The sequence below is a fragment of the Pseudochaenichthys georgianus genome, chromosome 21 (genome assembly GCF_902827115.2).
Source record: "Pseudochaenichthys georgianus chromosome 21, fPseGeo1.2, whole genome shotgun sequence".
NCBI classification, from domain to species: Eukaryota; Metazoa; Chordata; class Actinopteri; order Perciformes; family Channichthyidae; genus Pseudochaenichthys; species Pseudochaenichthys georgianus.
In genome coordinates, this window is record NC_047523.1 from 11,528,595 (window position 1) to 11,548,004 (window position 19,410).

At 38.6% G+C, this 19,410-nt stretch overlaps 1 protein-coding gene across 2 annotated transcripts; it reads right to left on the reverse strand.

Annotated features, from left to right (window-relative positions):
• Positions 1-19: 19 nt before the first annotated feature.
• Positions 20-18,170, reverse strand: esyt3 (extended synaptotagmin-like protein 3). 2 transcript variants are annotated; one of them, XM_034109287.2, is made up of 23 exons: positions 17,389-18,170; positions 15,536-15,577; positions 14,393-14,527; positions 11,734-11,810; positions 11,540-11,609; positions 11,367-11,456; positions 11,226-11,281; positions 11,022-11,142; positions 10,517-10,693; positions 9,097-9,179; positions 8,421-8,469; positions 8,179-8,268; positions 7,592-7,654; positions 7,437-7,496; positions 4,981-5,052; positions 4,689-4,775; positions 3,103-3,252; positions 2,574-2,896; positions 2,350-2,448; positions 2,055-2,186; positions 1,807-1,912; positions 1,295-1,344; positions 20-1,131 (listed from the first exon to the last, which is right to left on the reverse strand). In XM_034109287.2, exons 1-23 carry the CDS (start codon positions 17,731-17,733, stop codon positions 1,098-1,100), a joined length of 2,511 nt encoding a protein of 836 aa, XP_033965178.1. In that variant the 5' UTR covers positions 17,734-18,170; the 3' UTR covers positions 20-1,097. The 2 variants fall into 2 exon arrangements, with proteins under 2 accessions (XP_033965178.1, XP_033965179.1); XM_034109288.2 differs by lacking the exon at positions 17,389-18,170 and adding an exon at positions 15,882-17,114.
• Between the last annotated feature and the right edge of the window lie 1,240 nt (positions 18,171-19,410).

Consider the following 19,410-nt stretch of genomic DNA (forward strand, 5'->3'; position numbering starts at 1 on the left):
ACGTATTTATGGTATTTATTTAATATTGGCACTGTACCCAGAACTAGGATAGATTTAATATTGTTAATATTGACTCCAATTGTTTTATGACCTAATCAGACTTTAAGTAAAATCTCATATTCACCAGCTCAAATTACTCTAAACTCTCATGTATTATGTTTGAAGAAAGAAACCAAGCAAATGTATCAACACAACAACTTTGCGTATGTCTTTCATTTAATTTAATGAATAATATCATCTGACTGTGTATTGACTATGTATATTCTCCCCTTTGTTTTGTTGTGACTGATATCACGTATATGTCTTGTCATTTTTTCTAAGATAAATACATTATTTGCCCATGGCTGTAACCCTTTTCAGTATGCAATTAATTTCTTTGATTGCTGCAATACACACACACACGCGCTTTATTTCCCCCAATACAAAATAGTACATCAAAACTATCAATACTACCAAAATATTTACACAAAAACACAAAAGGTTAACTTTGGCTCAGATCGAGTCAAAACCCAAACCTCTTACAAAGAACAAATCCAAATTACATAATTATCTTGTTTCTTGTGAAGTATAAATACAATCGTGCTCTGATAGAGTAATTATTTGTACATAACAAGGTCAATTCATGCTTAGCAAAAGCATTATTATTCAGGAACATCAACAAATAAAACATGTGGAATGAAGGTGCTCCTTTGTAGGGAACACAAAAGTAAAAAAATAAGAATAGTCCAAAGCAGGAAAAAAATATACATGTTTGCTGTCGTTAACAGCTCTATTTGAGGAACAACAAGAAGAAGGGAAAATGACACGCTGCATAATCTGGGTCGTCTAATAGGCAGCTGTATGTCTGCTCAAAGATATTTGGTCATATCATAGGGGTTTCTGTAACACTTTATTCCCTAAGTAGGTGCAGGTACGTGAGTGCAGAGCCTTCAAATACAGTAACAAAACATAGCCAGTATCTCAGATGGGATTAGTGGTGTATTTGGAAAACCCAGCGCTGGTCCACGTTGATAAGGAAAACAAAGGACTATGCACCTCTCCCAATATTTACTGTATCAGTGCCCGTGGAGCTGCTCTTTATTCTGCAAACAGAAGTTTTACAGCTTCAGGCCAGGCAGTGTGAGCTCATACCTTAAAAAGGAAAGGGAAAATAAATATGAATATAATTATACTGGATGACTACTATCGACCAGGACATATATATACAATGAGGGTGGGAAATATCTTTAAATTCAGAATGCTTCAGCTTATGTTTAACAAAAATCATGGAGAAGTGAAAAACTGCATTCCATACCATTCTGTGACGCCTTTGGCTAATTCCATCTGTGAAAGATCGATCATCACCTGTGAGCGGGAGCATAACTTGGAAATTAGTCCACATACTGATACAAATATTGTTTTTTTTAATTACGATTGCAATAACTTAATTTTTTTACTTCAACAAGCTATTTTTTGTCTTATTCAGCAGTATACTGAAAGCTGCAGGAAAGCCCAACTTAGAAGACTATGATATCCTTTTATTTATTGCAAGTTGAATTGTTATTATTGCAATATTCAACACTTTGTAATATTTTCCTCATATTGTGCGTCCCTAATGGAAACTGAGGTGCTAACTGCAAAAGTGTGACAACAATAGCGGTCAAGACATTGGTTTTGCAATAAACTGTGTGTTTGGGGGGGAAAAAGAAAACGTTTACAACATTGAATTAAACTAAAGTTGGACATTAAGAGACTGTATGATTGACTCACCATAATGTCCTCGTCTAACAGTATAAACAATGTTGAATCACAAGTAGTATTACCCACCATGCCAATGTCTTTCCTCTCCCGCGAGTGGAACATTTTCCCATTTTTCACGGACACATCCAACTTCCTGGTTTGTGCTTCTTGAAGTGAAACATCAAATTCAAACCTACAATGAAAGAGAGTTAGAGCAAACAATTCCAGAAAACCAATCAGAAGTAAACATACAGCAACTGCTTAACCTTGGTAATAAGAAATAAAGAATATGTTTTTTCTTTCGTGCAAATGTGTCATGAATCCAAAAAGCTTACTTGTGATTGAAGACAGGATTGACTGTCCTCTTCTTGGCCTGCGTCCTCTTGCGATGTATCCAGGTTTGGTCAGGGAGGAAATACAGGCGGACATAAGAGTCTGTGCCATTCTCACTGGTGCGGAATAAGTTCCTGTAAGCAACAGGTACACACAACGGGTTACCATAGCTGGGGTTAGCCATATGAAATTGAAGGGGAAAACCGTATGGAAGTTAAATCACAGCCATTTCCGGTTTGTTATGTTGGATTCAGTTACAGCATTTAAAGAGGCCCTGTTATGCTTTTTGGGTTTTACCTGCAGGAGTTAACCAGGACGATGAGTTTGTTCCTCAGGCTGGCGTAGCGTACAGTCAGCTGGATCTCCCCAAATGAACCCTGATGTTTGCTGATGGCCCTATATGGATACAAAACATAGGAATATGTCCACTTTCTCTTGGGTCCACAAAGTCCATTACGTTCAAAGAAATGTTGAAGGGAGTGCACTGGCGTTATGAAAAAAGGAAATAGATCAAAGCTTACTCTGGATAAGATGCCCCATCTGAAAGGTCAAAACGTGACGAGGCGATGGAGTTGTCTGACAACAGGCTCTGGGAGTCATAGCGACGCATGTTCGGTGTGGAGGGTGGCGGCCGCCAGATTTCATCTGAGCGACTCTGGGTGTCCCAGGGTGCAGTTGAGGGTGTGGGGATGGTGTTGGGGGAAAGTGCTGCAGAGGAGGATGTAGCTACAGCGGGAGTGGATGCAGGAGCCTTACCTCCTTGGTTAGTCTGTGGTATTTGTTTTGTGTCTTGTGGAGGAGGGTTTAGAATAATCGTGGGTGGAGGCTTTTCGACAGTGAGAATCTATTGAGGGAAGAGAACATGGCTTGCTTAAGTCAGTGACACAATGTACATCACTTTACTGTAATGCAGCGTTTAAAACCAGTACACGACAACACTTACGATATTGGGATATTGAAAATGTAAGTGATATCATGTCTAATATCACAATATCAATAGTATATCTTTATATTGCCCAGCCCCAGTGCTTGCCAACGTTGTGTACTCACCCTGAGAGTGGCTTTCAGCTGGATCTGGCTGTTGGCTCCGGAGCGTTCCAGCACAAAGCGCTGGTCTAAAGTCATGTCGGAGGTGTCGAGGAGGCGACTCAGGGGCAAGTGGAAAATACCGAGCTGAGTCTTCTTATCATGCTCTTTGACCTGGACAAGGAGAAAACATATCAACATATGCCTTATTGATGGAGATCTAGAATAACAACATTTACAACATTAATGATTTTGTTTTTTTGGTATCATTTGGATCAAATAACAAGAAAGTCACAGTATCACAGTAGGGGGGGGGGGGGGGGGGTGTAACGCTCGAGATATGTCACCGGGGGGGTGAGGGAGGCGCTCGTGAATTGTTGTTACGGAAAGAGAGGGGTTTTATGTTGCCATAAGGCTGTTGACAGTCTTATTATTGGTTGGTTTTGTGGCACATTTGTAACGCTGTGGCAACTTGGGCAAGCACGCAGGCAAACTTGAGGAGCGCACACAGGGTGGAGAGGTGGAGTGAGGTTGAGCGATAGAGAGAAAGGGAGAGCGAGAGATTGAGCGAGGCAGAGAGCGTGTGCAGCGGTCTGCTTGCGCACAGAGCAGTTTGTGAGAGAGCCGGCCTGAGAATCAATTTCTCTTCAAAATATAATTGATTGCCAGCCTCCCTTGTCCCTGGCTGGCTTGCTAGCTCGTTGGTAACGTAACTGATTTCTTCTAATGTGCCTGCATCTGGCGCTGAGTTGCCATAATCCTTTCGTGACCACTTCCTGATATCCATTGCTGCAGATAAATAGAAATGATAATAGCCAAACTAACCTAGCAAGAGTAAACTGACAGGCTGCTGTGCCGCATCTCACTCAAAAACCCACACGACTCAACCCAGCGAAAAATCTGTCTCGCGCGCAGCCTTTCATTCAGAATTTCATAGCAAAATTAAAAAAATGATATTAAACCAATCTTTCAACATAGTTTAAAACAAAAATAAATATTAGGACAAAGCCCTACAAATAACAACAATAAACATAATAATAAAACAATTCAAATGTTGTATGCAGCCCTGATTAAAACAGCGGTGCCCAAATCCTGGATGGGTGGACCCGGCCCCATGGGGCCGCCCATGACGCCGGGTCTGGGGGTAGGTAATTTTGAAGAAACCAGCTCGAGTGCGATATAATTTGAAAATACACAACCGTAAAAAATCTGCCACTTCCTTAAAGAGCCCCTCCTCCAACACAAATGAACGCGCACATGACCAATGAGGGCACGAGATAAGTTTGTGCACAGATGGAAAGCTGACAGGCAGGTTGGCCATCCAGTTACTTTAGCCGGGCCGGCTAAAATGATTGGTCGTGCTTTTTACAGCACCACGGCTTCCACAGATGACATTTTTTATGTATTTATTGTCAAAGCATTTATTGCTATCGGGATGTTAAGAGCATTCCATTGAATAATAAAAAAGTGTTTCTGAAATAAATTGCATACCCCACCTTTAAGAGCATTCCATGGAATATAACAAAAAGTGTATCTCGAGCCGGTTTCTCAAACTTACCTACCCCACCTTTAAACGAGTTGGTTCATCAAATAAAAATATTATTACCAACCTGAATCATGAGCTGCTGTGTTTTGACATTATGCACAAAGAAGGTGAAGCCCTCCTCCCACTTTGGGTCTTTAGATGCATACGCAACCTATGAAATGAGGAGAGATTGAAGAGAAATAACTACAGGTTAATGGTTTCCTTTGCGAAAACATCTCAATTTGCAATTACAGATATTAGGTTTTACTGTGCAAAATATATTAAATCAATTATAAACATGCATTAAGAGATATTGTATTGACACCATGATTTTTTGAGAAAATAGTGTATTAAATGTGACAAAGCGAGAGCCATACCTTGCTTTTCTTAACATCCTTATCAATGGCAAATTCCACATAGGAGTTCAGGGTGGCAGCTCTGTTTGTAAGCTGAAAACAAGGTAAATCAGTCAGCATGATTTATTCAGCAAAATGTTTTCATACACTTTGTCAATGACAGAAAAGCCCAAGAACAATGATACATATTTATAAGAATTGTACAAATGTGTGTTATTAGCAATATCAACAATACATTTGCAAAGTTCCCATCTGACAAGCCAACAAGCCAACAAGCCAACAAGCCAAAAAGCTAGTTTATCTGAAAGCAGCCTGCTGCCTTCCACGTAGGATAGGTGAAACCATCCATTCCATAATACATCACAGGCACGTCATACCATCTGGTTCGCGTTAAAACAGATGTTTTGAGAAGTATTATTACTGGAGAAAAATGTGAATGCCACAGCCACAACTAGCATGCTAGCATGAGTATGTTGACAACATTCCACTGGGAAGGATGCTAGCTCAAGATATATTCAAAGTATAGGAGCCTATATTCAATATTGCCCTTTAGTGAGTGATATTGTCAATGGGAAAAATCATTGGATATAATGTGACATTTTTGCTTCACTTAAAATAAATTCACTGAGTATTGGTATCTTCCAAAAATGAACAAACCACCCTTACAAGGCTGTCTTTGACCCAATGTAGCGCAGGATAATTACATTTAGTTATTGAATGTAACTCAGTACATTCAAGGTTTTTGATCTTTACTAGATTATTTCCTTTTTATTCAACTTTACAATTCATCTCAGTGAAAATACTTCCAACTCAACTAAATTGATTTAAAAAGGTTTAGTAACTTATACTTAAATTAAGGATGTACAATTATTGATTATGTATTATTATAGGTTCATCTGCATAATTTAACCTATAACTAGCTCTACTTTTAATTAATTAATCGTATTATATGCTTGTAACATACCTTATTCAGAAATGTGCTTTTCTGCATAATAATTACTTTTAGTACCTTCAGTATATTTTGATGATATGTTTGTACTTTTAAGCAAGCACTCGTATTCTTAATTAAGTAAAAAGGTGACTATGTCTGCAACACTGAATTAGTTCTTAACTTGTGAATGCAGTTTGGTGTCTCACAATTCTCTGCCATGTATGTTCACATAAAGGCCACCAGAGGGCATTTAGAGGCTATAGTACACATCCACAGTTCAACTTAGGTGACTGTTTTTATATATATGTATCATTAACCAGTCTGGGTCAAAAGGTTCCCTTAAATAATTCACACAATGTGATCATAAATGCCTTTGATACCAGCTGAATAAGGTTTTACACAAGATTGAGTAAGTCAAATATATGAAAACCAGGAAGTAATCTGTGACCTCAATTGCATTTATTGAAGATCTTATATATTTACCATTTCAGTAACTTATAATACAGAACAGATATTTGCCTGCATTTGAATTCCAACAAGGGCAAATTATTATATTCATACATTTATTTATAAATTGTTCAATTCGCTCAGTTTTTAACACTGTTCTGCACCGGTCTTTTTGCTGGGAAAATCCTCCTGAACAAGCTTCAGGTAAAGGGAGAAACCCAACAACATGGACACTAGCTGGTAATAAACACACCCACATGATCAAATAGCAGCAATGCACTGGACAAACAGGAAACACCAGCTCCACACAGAGACAAGTTCTCCTGAGGCACTCCCAGAAAACATCTGATCCAACCAAGGCTTTTGTCTGACATCAATATACAAAAGTCCACTCATATCTTAAGGCAGTAACGGGAAAGACATGCCAGATTCAAGCTACGCCTTCATGGACTACGTGAAAAATATGTTATTTCTTGCATTCATTCGGACTATATTAAATACTGGGATAAAATGGCTGGGAAACTGGGATCAATTCAAACTGAAAATAAAGCGGTTTTGAAGAGGGATTAGTCATGTAAACAGGAATCAGTTGGAGCATCCTGAACATAAAGTTTGGGTCTTGTTTATTTTTTTCTGGATTTTCATGTCAAGTTTTAAGTGTTGTGTTTGAAATGTTTGCACCTTTTGTTGAGTTTGTGTTGTGTACTGTCTCCTGCATATTTCTTGTTTACTTTGGTGTATTTTCAAAGTCAATATATTGTAGGGATGGGCATTGAAAATTACCTTTAAGCTGTGGTTTGTCGTATTGGTTTATACTAAATACCTGTCCCTACACAATAACCATTAAATAACAACGCCTGCTTTTTCTATTCTGAACAATGATGTGATCTGATGATCTTGGTATTGTGTTGACTACTTGACGAACAAAACACTGACCCTCTTACTCAAGGGCAACACTGTACTTAAGTGGTCATTATTTAATAAATTAAACTACAACACACCAAAGTAATGGCAATTGTCAATTTTTGGCCTCTGAGTCTGGGGTCTACACGATCCAGCCCAGCTGATTTTTATAGTGAATACTGGGGAGGGAGCTTACCCGAGCTTCTTTTGCGGGCTTCTTGTGTTTCTGATGCTCCGTCATCTCGCTGTGGTCTTTCTGCACACAAGACACAAGAATACATTAGCACATTTGTGATTCTTGTTAGCGTTACCTGCTCTCAACAACAACAGTGCCCATTGGAAAACACTTACTGGTAGGTTTGAGGCATTGTCCAGATACACTGCAAGCATGGCACAAGCAAGGCCATCTGAAGACTGGAAGAGTGATGGCAGAGGGTCATAAATGATTAACAAGTTAAAGTAACACTCAGGGGCAAATTTACAAAGTTACAGGGATAGTTAGGATTGTTTGAAATGGGGTTATATGAGGTAATTGTCTGTATTAATTGTAATAACTACAGCAGATAACAGTTGGTACGCAGTAGTATAATGGAATATTAGCATTGAACTGCTGGTGATTGGGGCAGCAGTTCAATGCTTCACTCCTTTGGCGAAGGAGTCTGGTGGCTTGAAAGAAAACATAGGTTGCGCTTTCCGCTCAGAATGGGCTTTCTGAATGCAAAGTGGTAAAAATATTCCCAATACAGAACACTATTCAACTGATATTTCATTTGAATGATTAGAGTAAATCTCACACTAAAAATCCAAACTATCCCTTTTAAGAATAATGCAAATATGTGGCCAGAAGAATGACAAGTAATATAAGAACCTGATGACATTGAATAAAGATGTTAATGAAAATATTTGGATAGAAGAAATGAAAGCAACAATGTGGTTACCTCCCTCAGCAGTTCGGGGTCAGACTTAAGGGAAAACCACTGGAGCTTGAGATGAACTTTTCCATTCTGGACGCCTTCCAGAGGAAACCACTACAACAGTGAGGAAGATCCATTTATCAACATGAGTGTGGGCAATCAGTTTGTGAGTAATATTTCCTTTTCTATTGCAGAAGGGGGGAAAAAGTATTCATTAGGCAAAAATTCCTTTATTTTGTGTATCCACATTATTAATTCAAGCTCACCTGATCCATTTCTATCTTCTTTTTCACTTCTCCGAAATCAAGGTTAAACCTACGGTGATAATGACAAATGATGACAAGTGAAAACTTTATACCAGTAACCTTGAGAATATACTTTAATTTATACCAGTGTTTCTCAAACTTGTTCATACCAAGGACCACTTAACCAATAAAAAAACACTCGCGAACCACCTAACTCCACAAATATCCAAAATCACATCGTTTTTCTAGAACAGATTACAAATCACCTGAAAATGGTACAAACATGTGGAAACATGTGTGATGAAGGTGTTGCGCTGGGCTATATCCTGCAATTGAAAGTTAAACTTAAGCTCGTTCCATTGCGGAGATATTCCCACGAGAGTGCGGAAAACTTAAATGTGAAATGTTACCAATACACGAACCACACTTTGAGAAGCACTGATTTATACGTAATATGTAAGCTATTCATATTTCTCCATACAAGCTACAGTATATTTTTAATCAAGTAACCATATAAGGTGTGGTTAAATGCCATTATAGGATTGTAATATAGCATGGTAAAAGGTAACACTTGGGAAACTATTCCATTCCTTGAGTTCCCTATCAGATTACTTTTATATAGAGGAATGAAAACCATTCATGTGACTTAGACAGCATTATCCCTACTTTTTCCCACTGGTATTTGATAGTTTCTTACGTTCCCAGGGAGTCATCTTTATCCGTGTCCTCATCATACATCTCCAACTCCAGTTCCTGCCCTGGGGCTTCATGGACGACAAACTGCACACAGATAAAGAGAAGGTGGATGTTACTAATGTTATTTTTGATGGGAAAGTCAATGTTAACATCAGTTCAAAAATCAGAATCAGAAATCCTTTATTTGTTAATAACACAATAAGTATATAAGTGTGACCATATTGAATTAAAGAGCAAGCTTGAGAAGACTTAATTACATTTCTACAACATTTAGAGAGCTTATTCTTTAACAAATCACACATCTACAAAGAATGTTAGTTGAGACACTTGAATTTGCAGTTATTGGTGCAAAAAACCTAAAAGAAAATTGTCAGCAACCTCCAGGGTTGACAAATGAAGCCACCCATTAGTCCCAAAAACTGCAGTTCCTCTTAAGTTCCTCTTATAATACCGTTTTACAAAAAACGTTTTTCAACACTTTAGCTGATTTCCATATTCATAATCACTGCAGGAGGTTACATTTTCTTTAACAATTTTGTAATACGGACCAAAATGTTGCCTCATTAAAGGCGCAGCTGTTTTGCGTGGCAGATGAGTTCAGTAACATCTTCAACCTGTCTGATAGGCTTCACTTCACTATTCATTTGAGTCACTGAACATGACCCCTCAGCCATGCTTTGGAATTGATGCCTTTTAAATAATTGTTGAAATTTTTGAAATAATATTGAGTCTGTGCCCCATTGTATATGCATGTTAGCAGACTTGGCACTAATTAGCAGGTATTAGCTCACTGTATTACTAGCTTAGCTCATTGTACTATAAGACACTCCAAGGGAGTTGCCTGATCTTTTTTTCTCACAAGTACATTGCAAAAAAGCCTGTTTTTAGCTAGCCAAAATTAGCATCCCAAATAATATTACAGGTTATGTTAGTTACAGATTCACCTTGCTAACCAAGCTAGGTAGTTGGTAACTAAGCGTTTGTTTTGCTAATATATCCACCGCATGGCCTCACTCTTATCCAGTTCCAGACTCTTGTACAAATAGGATTACTTTTGGCTCCAAAAAAAAAAAAGATGGTGACGGCAAAATGTCAAACCATAGTCTTCAAAAGGGTAGTCTATAAAGTTTAAACCAATGGGTGTTGTCATTGTGACTACATCCAATCTAACATTATACAAAGTACTTGCTAACAATTATTTTAGTATCTCTTCAGCATTTTTCTATTTTTGCATACCAGAATACACACAGGATTACGGTGCATTTAAAATCACAATGTTCATGCATTTTTTTTTAGCTTATCCAGGTGCTTTAATAACATAAAAGAAAAATGAACAAAAAATAGTAATCCAACCATTGAAACCAAAGCATGAAAGTTACACTAAAGTGAATTAAGTTTTCACATAATCACTGTTATTTTACCTCAAACACTTCATTCCATCTGGGGTGCAAATTCTCTTTGACCGTCTTGCTTTTGACTTGTCTGTCGCCCACTCTGAGAGTTGCATAGGGATCTGATTTGCCCTTGACTAAGCCCATCATGTATGTGTCCTTCGCCACCAGGTCTCTAGCCTCAAGCAAGTGGACCCTCACCACGCCCTGGGGAACAGTTGAAAGACAAATACATTGAAAACTAATATACTATATATATATATATATATATATATATATATAGTATTTCCAACATAGTTTTTAAAAAAATTTTTTTTTTAAATTGCATTGAACTGAACAAAAATTGATTATCAATCAATAAAAAAGACTTATAGTAACATTTTAAAGTATGGTTCCGAACTTCCTACTGTATATTACATTTACATCAAAACATATTGTCCCGCCCTAAGCCAATGGCAGGGTATTTGAAAATGCAAGTTGCAGTATGTGATAAGATGAAGATTACTCCGTGAAATGGAAATTATATCTTACATACTCGGGGTAGTGGGAACCTCATCTGGTCGACTTTGACTTGGTCTATGAGGGGTATACACATGCGGTTGGGAAGCACCATGAGCGAGGCGATGATGTCCATTATTGTCCCCTCAGACAAGGAGCTGAAAAAGAACAGATGAATTGAGAGGGCTTTTGACTAAACAATTAAACAGTAAAATATTGGAGTGACCTTTAACAGTCTAACCTGAAGCCAGGGCTGTCCAAAAGGTTGGTCATGCCAGTCCAGTTGATTTGAAGGGTCTGAAAAAAAATGTATTCAGAGTTTTAAACTTGGCCAATCAAGCAGCTTGATTGAGGACAGTATGGTTGAGAAAATGTCACTCACAGGGCGGCGAATGAAGAAAAAGGTGACTCCTCCAATCAGTGGTGCTTGACCAATAAGAGGCTCCAGAATGACCCTCATCATTCCCTGGAGCTGGAATATTGAAGTAATTTTACAACACTTGTAAACACATGTTATGATGATAACCATAACCCGAAAGACAAAGAGAAGCCTACTTTAAGTCCTTTGACGCCAGCTTTGATCGCCGGCTTCACCTCAGCGTCGATGTCCACGTCACTTTCATAACTGCAAAGTGAACAGTGATAGAGAGTAAAAATGCATGCACACCTACAGTACTAGGCTCTTGCCATTAAAACCAAATGACGTAAAGTAAATAGCAGCTCTGACATGAGAAATGTATCTGACCTACCATATATTTAGGTCCAGAACCACCTCCCTTTGATCCACTTCATCTGTGTATGCTTTCATTCCAGTGATTCTAAGAGGCTGGAAATAGAAAAACATTTTAAAGTAAGCCATCTTGAATGAGACACCACACTGTCAACAAAGAATGGATTGTGGTCGAGTGAATTGTGTATTATTTGCACCAGCTATCGACCACGTCAAAGTCACAAACCATATTGTGCTAAAATGGTGGAAAAGTTATGCAATTTCCTCTCTTTTTTCTTGAAAAATTGTAACCATCGTCTGTTGTGAGGATTCATTGAGTCGGAAGGCTGTTTTCTCGTTTTTCCCCGTGTTTATTTCAAAATGACATGTAAGGTAGCTTTATTCATTTATTTTTCAATGCCACCACTGTCATCGCCTTCCAAAATAAGTAAGAGAGGGCTGACAGCCCTTATAAATGCACTTCAGGGGCCACCATTTAGTTCAACTGGTAAAGCTGGCAGCCCATGTAGTTGGGCTTAGTCCCCGTGTGGAGGACCCAGATTCAACCTGGGACCCTTTACTTACACTGAACAAAAATATAAATGCAACACTTTTGTTTTTGTTCCCATTTTTCATGAGATGAACTCAAAGATCTAAAAAAAAATTATATATACACACAAAATAACCATTTCTCTCAAATATTGTTCACAAATCTGAAAAAATCTGTGACAGTGAGCACTTCTCCTTTGCCGAGATAATCCATCCCACCTCACAGGTGTGGCATATCAAGATGCCGATTAGACAGCATGATTATTGCACATGTGTGCCTTAGGCTGGCCACAATAAAAGGCCACTCTGAAATGTTCAGTTTTATCACACAGCACAATGCCACAGATGTTGCAAGTTTTGAGGGAGCGTGCAATTGGCATGCTGACAGCAGGAATGTCCACCAGAGCTGTTGCCCGTGAATTGAATGTTCATTTCTCTACCATAAGCCGTCTCCAAAGGCGTTTCAGAGAATTTGGCAGTACATCCAACCGGCCTCACAACCGCAGACCACGTGTAACCACACCAGCCCAGGACCTCCACATCCAGCATGTTCACCTCCAAGATCGTCTGAGACCAGCCACTCGGACAGCTGCTGCAACAATCGGTTTGCATAACCCAAGAATTTCTGCACAAACTGTCAGAAACCGTCTCAGGGAAGCTCATCTGCATGCTCGTCGTCCTTATCGGGGTCTCGACCTGACTCCGGGTCGTCGTAACCGTCTTGAGTGGGCAAATGCTCACATTCAATGGCGTCTGGCAGGTTGGAGAGGTGTTTTCTTCACGGATGAATCCCGGTTTTCACTGTTCAGGGCAGATGGCAGACAGCGTGTGTGGCGTCGTGTGGGTGAGCGGTGTTCTGATGTCAATGTTGTGAATCGAGTGGCCCGTGGTGGTGGTGGGGTTATGGTATGGGCAGGCGTATGTTATGGACGACGAACACAGGTGCATTTTATTGATGGCATTGTGAATGCACAGAGATACCGTGACGAGGTCCTGAGGCCCATTGTTGTGCCATTCATCCACGACCATCACCTCATGTTGCAGCATGATAATGCACGGTCCCATGTTGCAAGGATCTGTACACAATTCCTGGAGGCTGAAAACATCCCAGTTCTTGCATGGCCAGCATACTCACCGGACATGTCACCCATTGAGCATGTTTGGGATGCTCTGGATCGGCGTATACGACAGCGTGTTCCAGTTCCTGCCAATATCCAGCAACTTCGCACAGCCATTGAAGAGGAGTGGACCCACATTCCACAGGCCACAATCAACAACCTGATCAACTCTATGTGAAGGAGATGTGTTGCACTGCGTGAGGCAAATGGTGGTCACACCAGATACTGACTGGTTTTCGGACCCCCCCAGACAGAATAAAGCAAAACTGCACGTTTCAGAGTGGCCTTTTATTGTGGCCAGCCTAAGGCACACCTGTGCAATAATCATGCTGTCTAATCAGCATCTTGATATGCCACACCTGTGAGGTGGGATGGATTATCTCGGCAAAGGAGAAGTGCTCACTATCACAGATTTTTTCAGATTTGTGAACAATATTTGAGAGAAATGGTTATTTTGTGTATATAGAAAATGTTTTAGATCTTCGAGTTCATCTCATGAAAAATGGGAGCAAAAACAAAAGTGTTGCATTTATATCTTTGTTCAGTGTATGTCATCCCCTTTGTCTCCCCTTTTTAGCCGTGTCACTTTCCAATAAAGGCTAATCTGGCCGAAAAAAGGAAAAAAACACTAAGCCACTGGATATACTAGTTTCCAGTAACTGCATGTTACTATAAGCACAGATCTTTTTTACTTAAAATGTTTTTTTAGCAATTAAGTTAAATGAGCCAACTTTGCGCCATATCTCTTTGTATTTCCTGATTGATCTAAATATGGACATACAAACAGAACAGAGACGCTACCTGTTTGGCAGTGCCTGTTATGCATGCTTTGAGTCGGTTTAGCACATGTTTAGCAGCTGCAAAAACCCCACAATTCTTATTGCAAATTCACCCCTCAGTTTATCAGATACATGTGTGTCGAAGTATTTCTACCCAAACCAAATCACAGGTGTGCTTTGCTTTACAAACATTTAGTAAAAGATTGTTATACATTTTGACTGAACACTTAAATAAATGGCGTTGCAAACTTACTAAGTGTCCAAAGTGGACCTTGGTGAATTTGAACATTTTGAGCGCAGAGCTGGAGAGTCTGATGGCCGGCTGGATGTTTTCCTTCAGGAGCTTCTCCATGTACATCCCAAAGAAGGGCCAGGCCTGCTCCAACACCTACATATACAAACAAGAATGGAGCAAGTGAAAACGCCTTGATTCCACACCTTAATCAAACAGCACATGCAGTACAGTCTTCTTCAATAACAGGCAATACATTAAATGCATCAGACAGTTTTCGTAGCATTATTTTTCCAAGTCAAAAAGACTTAAATGGTTTATGCTGGTACAAACATTCGAACGACACAGTGGAAAATTGGTGCTCATTTAACTGTGTTTCTATGTCACAGCATATTAGTGGTGAGTTTAAAGCGATAGTTGGGATTTTTTCATGTATGGAGTACATAAGTGTATGACCAACAGTGAATGGTGGCTGGCATGCCAGAAATGTGTAGAAACTGAAAGGAGAACCAACCTCGAAGCTTGGAAATTTAGAAACGTATAATAAATAAGTACAACAATTAAAACCAGTGTAGGCTATTTTAAGGATATCATTCTTTCACTGCTTTGCGGATAAGAATCTTACGCTGTCATCTATACACTGAGTGAGTGAGGTGGCTTAGAAAAAAGCATAGAGAATCATTTCCTTTTCCCATTTTAAAATGCTGTCTGACGGCAAATTATTCGAAATACAGTGCCTGTTAAAACTGATGTAGATATCTTTATGTTGGCCTTTTTTTTTAGGTGACTAAAATATGTTTTGCTGCCCCTGCCCACAGCAGTACATTGCTTGGCTCGTGTCATAAGTCTTTTTCTTCAGACTTGAGGCATATCGACTGCCATCCACAGTAGGTAATACATTGATTATTGATTAAGTACCTCTTATACTCTATCCAAACCATCCCTATAATACCCCTACTGCATTTTGAGTGACACCTGCATTTTAGTTTACATCTAATTAATTCTAATGAGGCCATGTGACCTACTATAGTACCAGGATGGCACGGTTGGGGTGTAAATAGAGCTCTTAAGCACTGCCTTTAAACTACAGAGGAAATGTAAAGCAACAACTTTCTTTAGCAAGTTCCAGGACACATAAGAGTTAAGAATATTATGATACTGTACCTTGTTAAGCCATTCAACCTTCTCAAAATCTGGAAAGTGGACCTTAAAATGGGAAACAAAGTACAAAAACGTTAAAGTATGAAGAGGTGTACGTATTTGTCCAACCCAACAACACAGTGGCATGCATGATAGTGGCGACAAAGACATAATTCAGTTATTATTAAATCATCCATCATGCAAATAAGATGGTAAAATAAGTCAACATAAACTCAGGCAAATTAAATAAAATCATGTGGCTTCTATTAGAGTGGGAGACATTCTGCAAATTGCATTCCTGGAATTTGACAGCATTCCTTAGTGAAAAAAGACAGCAGTAGCTTTGGAGTATTTCTTTTTTAGAGCTTACCAACGTTTCCCTGCAGCATCAAAACTGTGGACTGTAACAGAAGTTTGGAATCATGATCTAATACAGAGCATATATCCAAATAAATTACCATCAGTGCTAAAGAAGAGGACATTTCTCTCTTTTAAGACCAAAGAAAAGGGTTTTACACTGGGTGAATTGAGAAATCTTTTCAAATGGAATCCTGCATTGTATTTGAATGAACCTGTGTAAGATTGATCTGCGAGACACTAACTACAAAAAGTTGATCTGATCCGTTGTGCATTTTACATTCCTGCGACATGAGAGGAAACCGATCACTGTCTCTCCCTTCTTAGTTCCCATGAGTCACCGTTTGAGTGGGTGTGGCATGGTGTAACCAAATATGCAGAGACAAAACCAGCTAAATAAAAACACATTTGGCTAGCTCAGCCCAAACCTGAGTATGGGAGGCACATGCTAAGCAAATAAAGTGTAGTGTAGTCAAGGCAACAGAAAGCCCTACAGTATCGGACATGTTTCAGTACGTTTTGCCTCGTTTAGCTCCGAAAACAAGGGCTTGACCTCCAGGGTTCAACCTTTCTTCAACAATAGTATACTCTCTTTGCTGTCTGGCTGCTGAAGATTTGTACATAAATTATACTATGTAATTGTGGTATAAATAAATACAAGTATAATATAAAAAACAATAAACTATGCTCATAGATACAAAAAGGGATAGTTAATTAGTGGAATTTTTTTAATGTATATATAACCCAATGCCAATATGTGTCTGTTGTATATTTCTATTATGTTCGTAGTGAGATTGTATATTGTAGAGTATTCAATGTATTCAATATTTTCTTTATATTGTGTATTATGTCGATACTCTTGATAAAAGTCGTTTATGATGTAAATTGCTTCCATTTGTAAGTTATTGTATCTTTAAAATATTTGTAACTTGACTAATGCTTGACAACACTGCTACTGTGACAAAGTCATTTCGCAATTTGGGAGGAATAAAGTATCTATCTATTTTTCTTTATACTATCTATCTTTTCTATTTTTAAACACATCTTGCAACTGTCCTCATGGATGTGCTCATAGTCTGTTCCTCTTTTCAAATGAATGATGTACACAACGTGTCAAATGTAATAATCTTAAATGGTATGGGTAATAAGCACTACAATGTAACAAAAAGTTGTTTTTGACAAAATAGTCTCTATGTTCATTGAGACAACATTTGAAAGTTAATTTCACAACTGTCCCGAGGCTAGGGGTCAACATCTGACTTCCTTTCAAATAAATATTGTGGACAACAAGCCATGTGAAATCTTCTTTTAATTGTATAAGTAGTTAGCAGACATATGTAAGTTAATTACAATTTTTTTAATGTGTGTATAAACCAAACAGTCTGTGAGTAACTGAGAAAAATGCTAAAAGTGTTTCAACCATCCCCAGTCTCTCATACAAAGCCATTAGCCCTAGAAAAGCTGCTCTTTGACAACCAGTAAATCTGTCAACTGTATCCCATAATGGCCACAACACATACCCATGAAGCCATTTGTAAGGCACTATGCAGCTCCTTGTTCACCACACTAGTCTCGTTATCTAGAAAGTGAATGGCGCCTCCGATCCGGGCGTCTTTCCACTGGCGGTTCTTCTTCCACCAGGTGACCATCACCATGCACAGCACCACCCAGCTGATACTGAGGCCCAGGTACCCCGTCAGGTACACCGGGTAGAAGATCAGCAAAGCCCGGCCGAAATACATGAGGAACTCCATCATGATGCGGTTGACGGCGGAGGGGCTCAGCTTCTCCGTGCTGCCGTGGATCGACATGCTGTCCGCGAGCCCCGGTGCCCCGCTCGGGAACATCTCTCCGGCCGATGCCATGGCGGGTTCCTGAGGTCCAAAAGGAGTAACGCTCACTGCCCGAACAGATAATTGTATTGTACGTAATTCGGGTCACTTTTGCATGGCTTTCTAAAGGAAACAAATCAGGGACGGTAAGCTACTGAACACTCCATAGGTGCGGTGGTGAAATGAGTCCCGGCTGTCCTAAAACTTCCGGGTTCGAAACTCCCAAAAGGCAGGTAGACACACCTGCACCCATTGGTGCGAGTGCGAACAACAAAAAAAGAATTCCACCCTAAGATGAATGCGGAAAAGCAGCCTTGTGTCATAGGGGCCTTTTGTTTTTGTTATTTATCAGCAGTGACTTTTATAGATTTGTTTGAATGTAAAATCGTTGCATAGTGTATTTTTTAGACTGCTTTACATGTTTTACATCATGCAAATATATTATTATATACAAGCAGCTGAAAAATAATGCAGAAAGATTTCAAATTAATGTCAGAATGAGAATCAGAAATATTTATTTATGTAATTAATTTGTTTCTACAAAAATAATTCTTTTTTTTTTCATTTTATTTGTATGTGATGACAATACAGCAATTATTCATTGTTTTTTATTTTGTATATGCCGGCAGTTTTTTGTGACTAGATCAATTATCCAAGAATACAACCATATGCAATCCCCCAATGTGTCTATATTGTGCAAAATACAAGTGTTGATTACCTGAAAGAGTTAGATGTAGCCAATACAACTCAGCATCTGAAATGTATAATATAGAAAATATCCAGAATTTAATAAAATATTGTAATGTTTTAAAACTACATTTGTGACTGATTGTTAAGTTTTTCATTTTATTTTTACGCTAAAGGCATTCTATCTAATTTTTGTATTTTGGATATTCGCAGTTTTTAAAGGATTTTGTTACTATATTTTTTACGACATAGCCAGTCTTCCAAGAATCATCGTTACATGGCCAAGAGAACAATCAGCATAATTCGTAGCCTTATAAATCAAGATGTAATAGTTGATATATCAAATACATCGTTTCAGAGAGACCTGCAGATGGCGCCAAAGGGTGCAGCAGAGAACCTCATTTGAATAAAGCTGGTAACACAAATCTGTGATTTCATGGCTCCAACACTGTCTCTGATTAATATATGTTCTTTCTGTTGATGAAAAATACTATTTTTTATTATCCCTTGTGGAGCTCCATTTGAGAGCAAGAGGACACATTTATAGATGTGTTTTATTACACAAAGAAAGTCTACTAAGATGTAAAAAAGGTAATGAACCTCAGTACCAGAACCTTTATTTTATAGGCTAAAATTAAGGGATTTGGCAACTGTTTAATAATAATAATAGCTTGGATTTATATAGCGCCTTTCATGAGACCCAAGGTTGCTTTACAAAGAAGAACAGGAGTAGGAACAAACATAACAAAACAAATCATTTATAACAGGTACTTTTAGAAATATTCTGTAAATAGAAATCACGGTCATGCTTATATATACATGTCATGGTACTTTACATGATTGTAAGGAAATTGCCATTTTCTATTAACATGTAGGCCTACAGTATTTCTTCAATATGTTATAAATAACCAGATAAAAGAAAACAATTAAAATAAAAGCAATAGTTAGGATTTCAATTACTCTGCCTTCCTAAGATATGTAAGTAATATGTCTGTTAGAGGAAATTGCTAAAGAAAATGGTTC

Bases quoted from the DNA above. Each gene is read 5' to 3' on its own strand.
- esyt3 (XM_034109287.2), bottom strand. From the start codon at position 17,733: ATGGCATCGGCCGGAGAGATGTTCCCGAGCGGGGCACCGGGGCTCGCG. The intron at 15,578-17,388 runs GTATGTGTTGTG...TCCCATTTTAAG, and splicing joins CCTTACAAATGGCTTCATGG to GTCCACTTTCCAGATTTTGA. The intron at 5,053-7,436 runs GTAAGCTCCCTC...CCTTGTTTTCAG, and splicing joins AGCCCGCAAAAGAAGCTCGG to CTTACAAACAGAGCTGCCAC.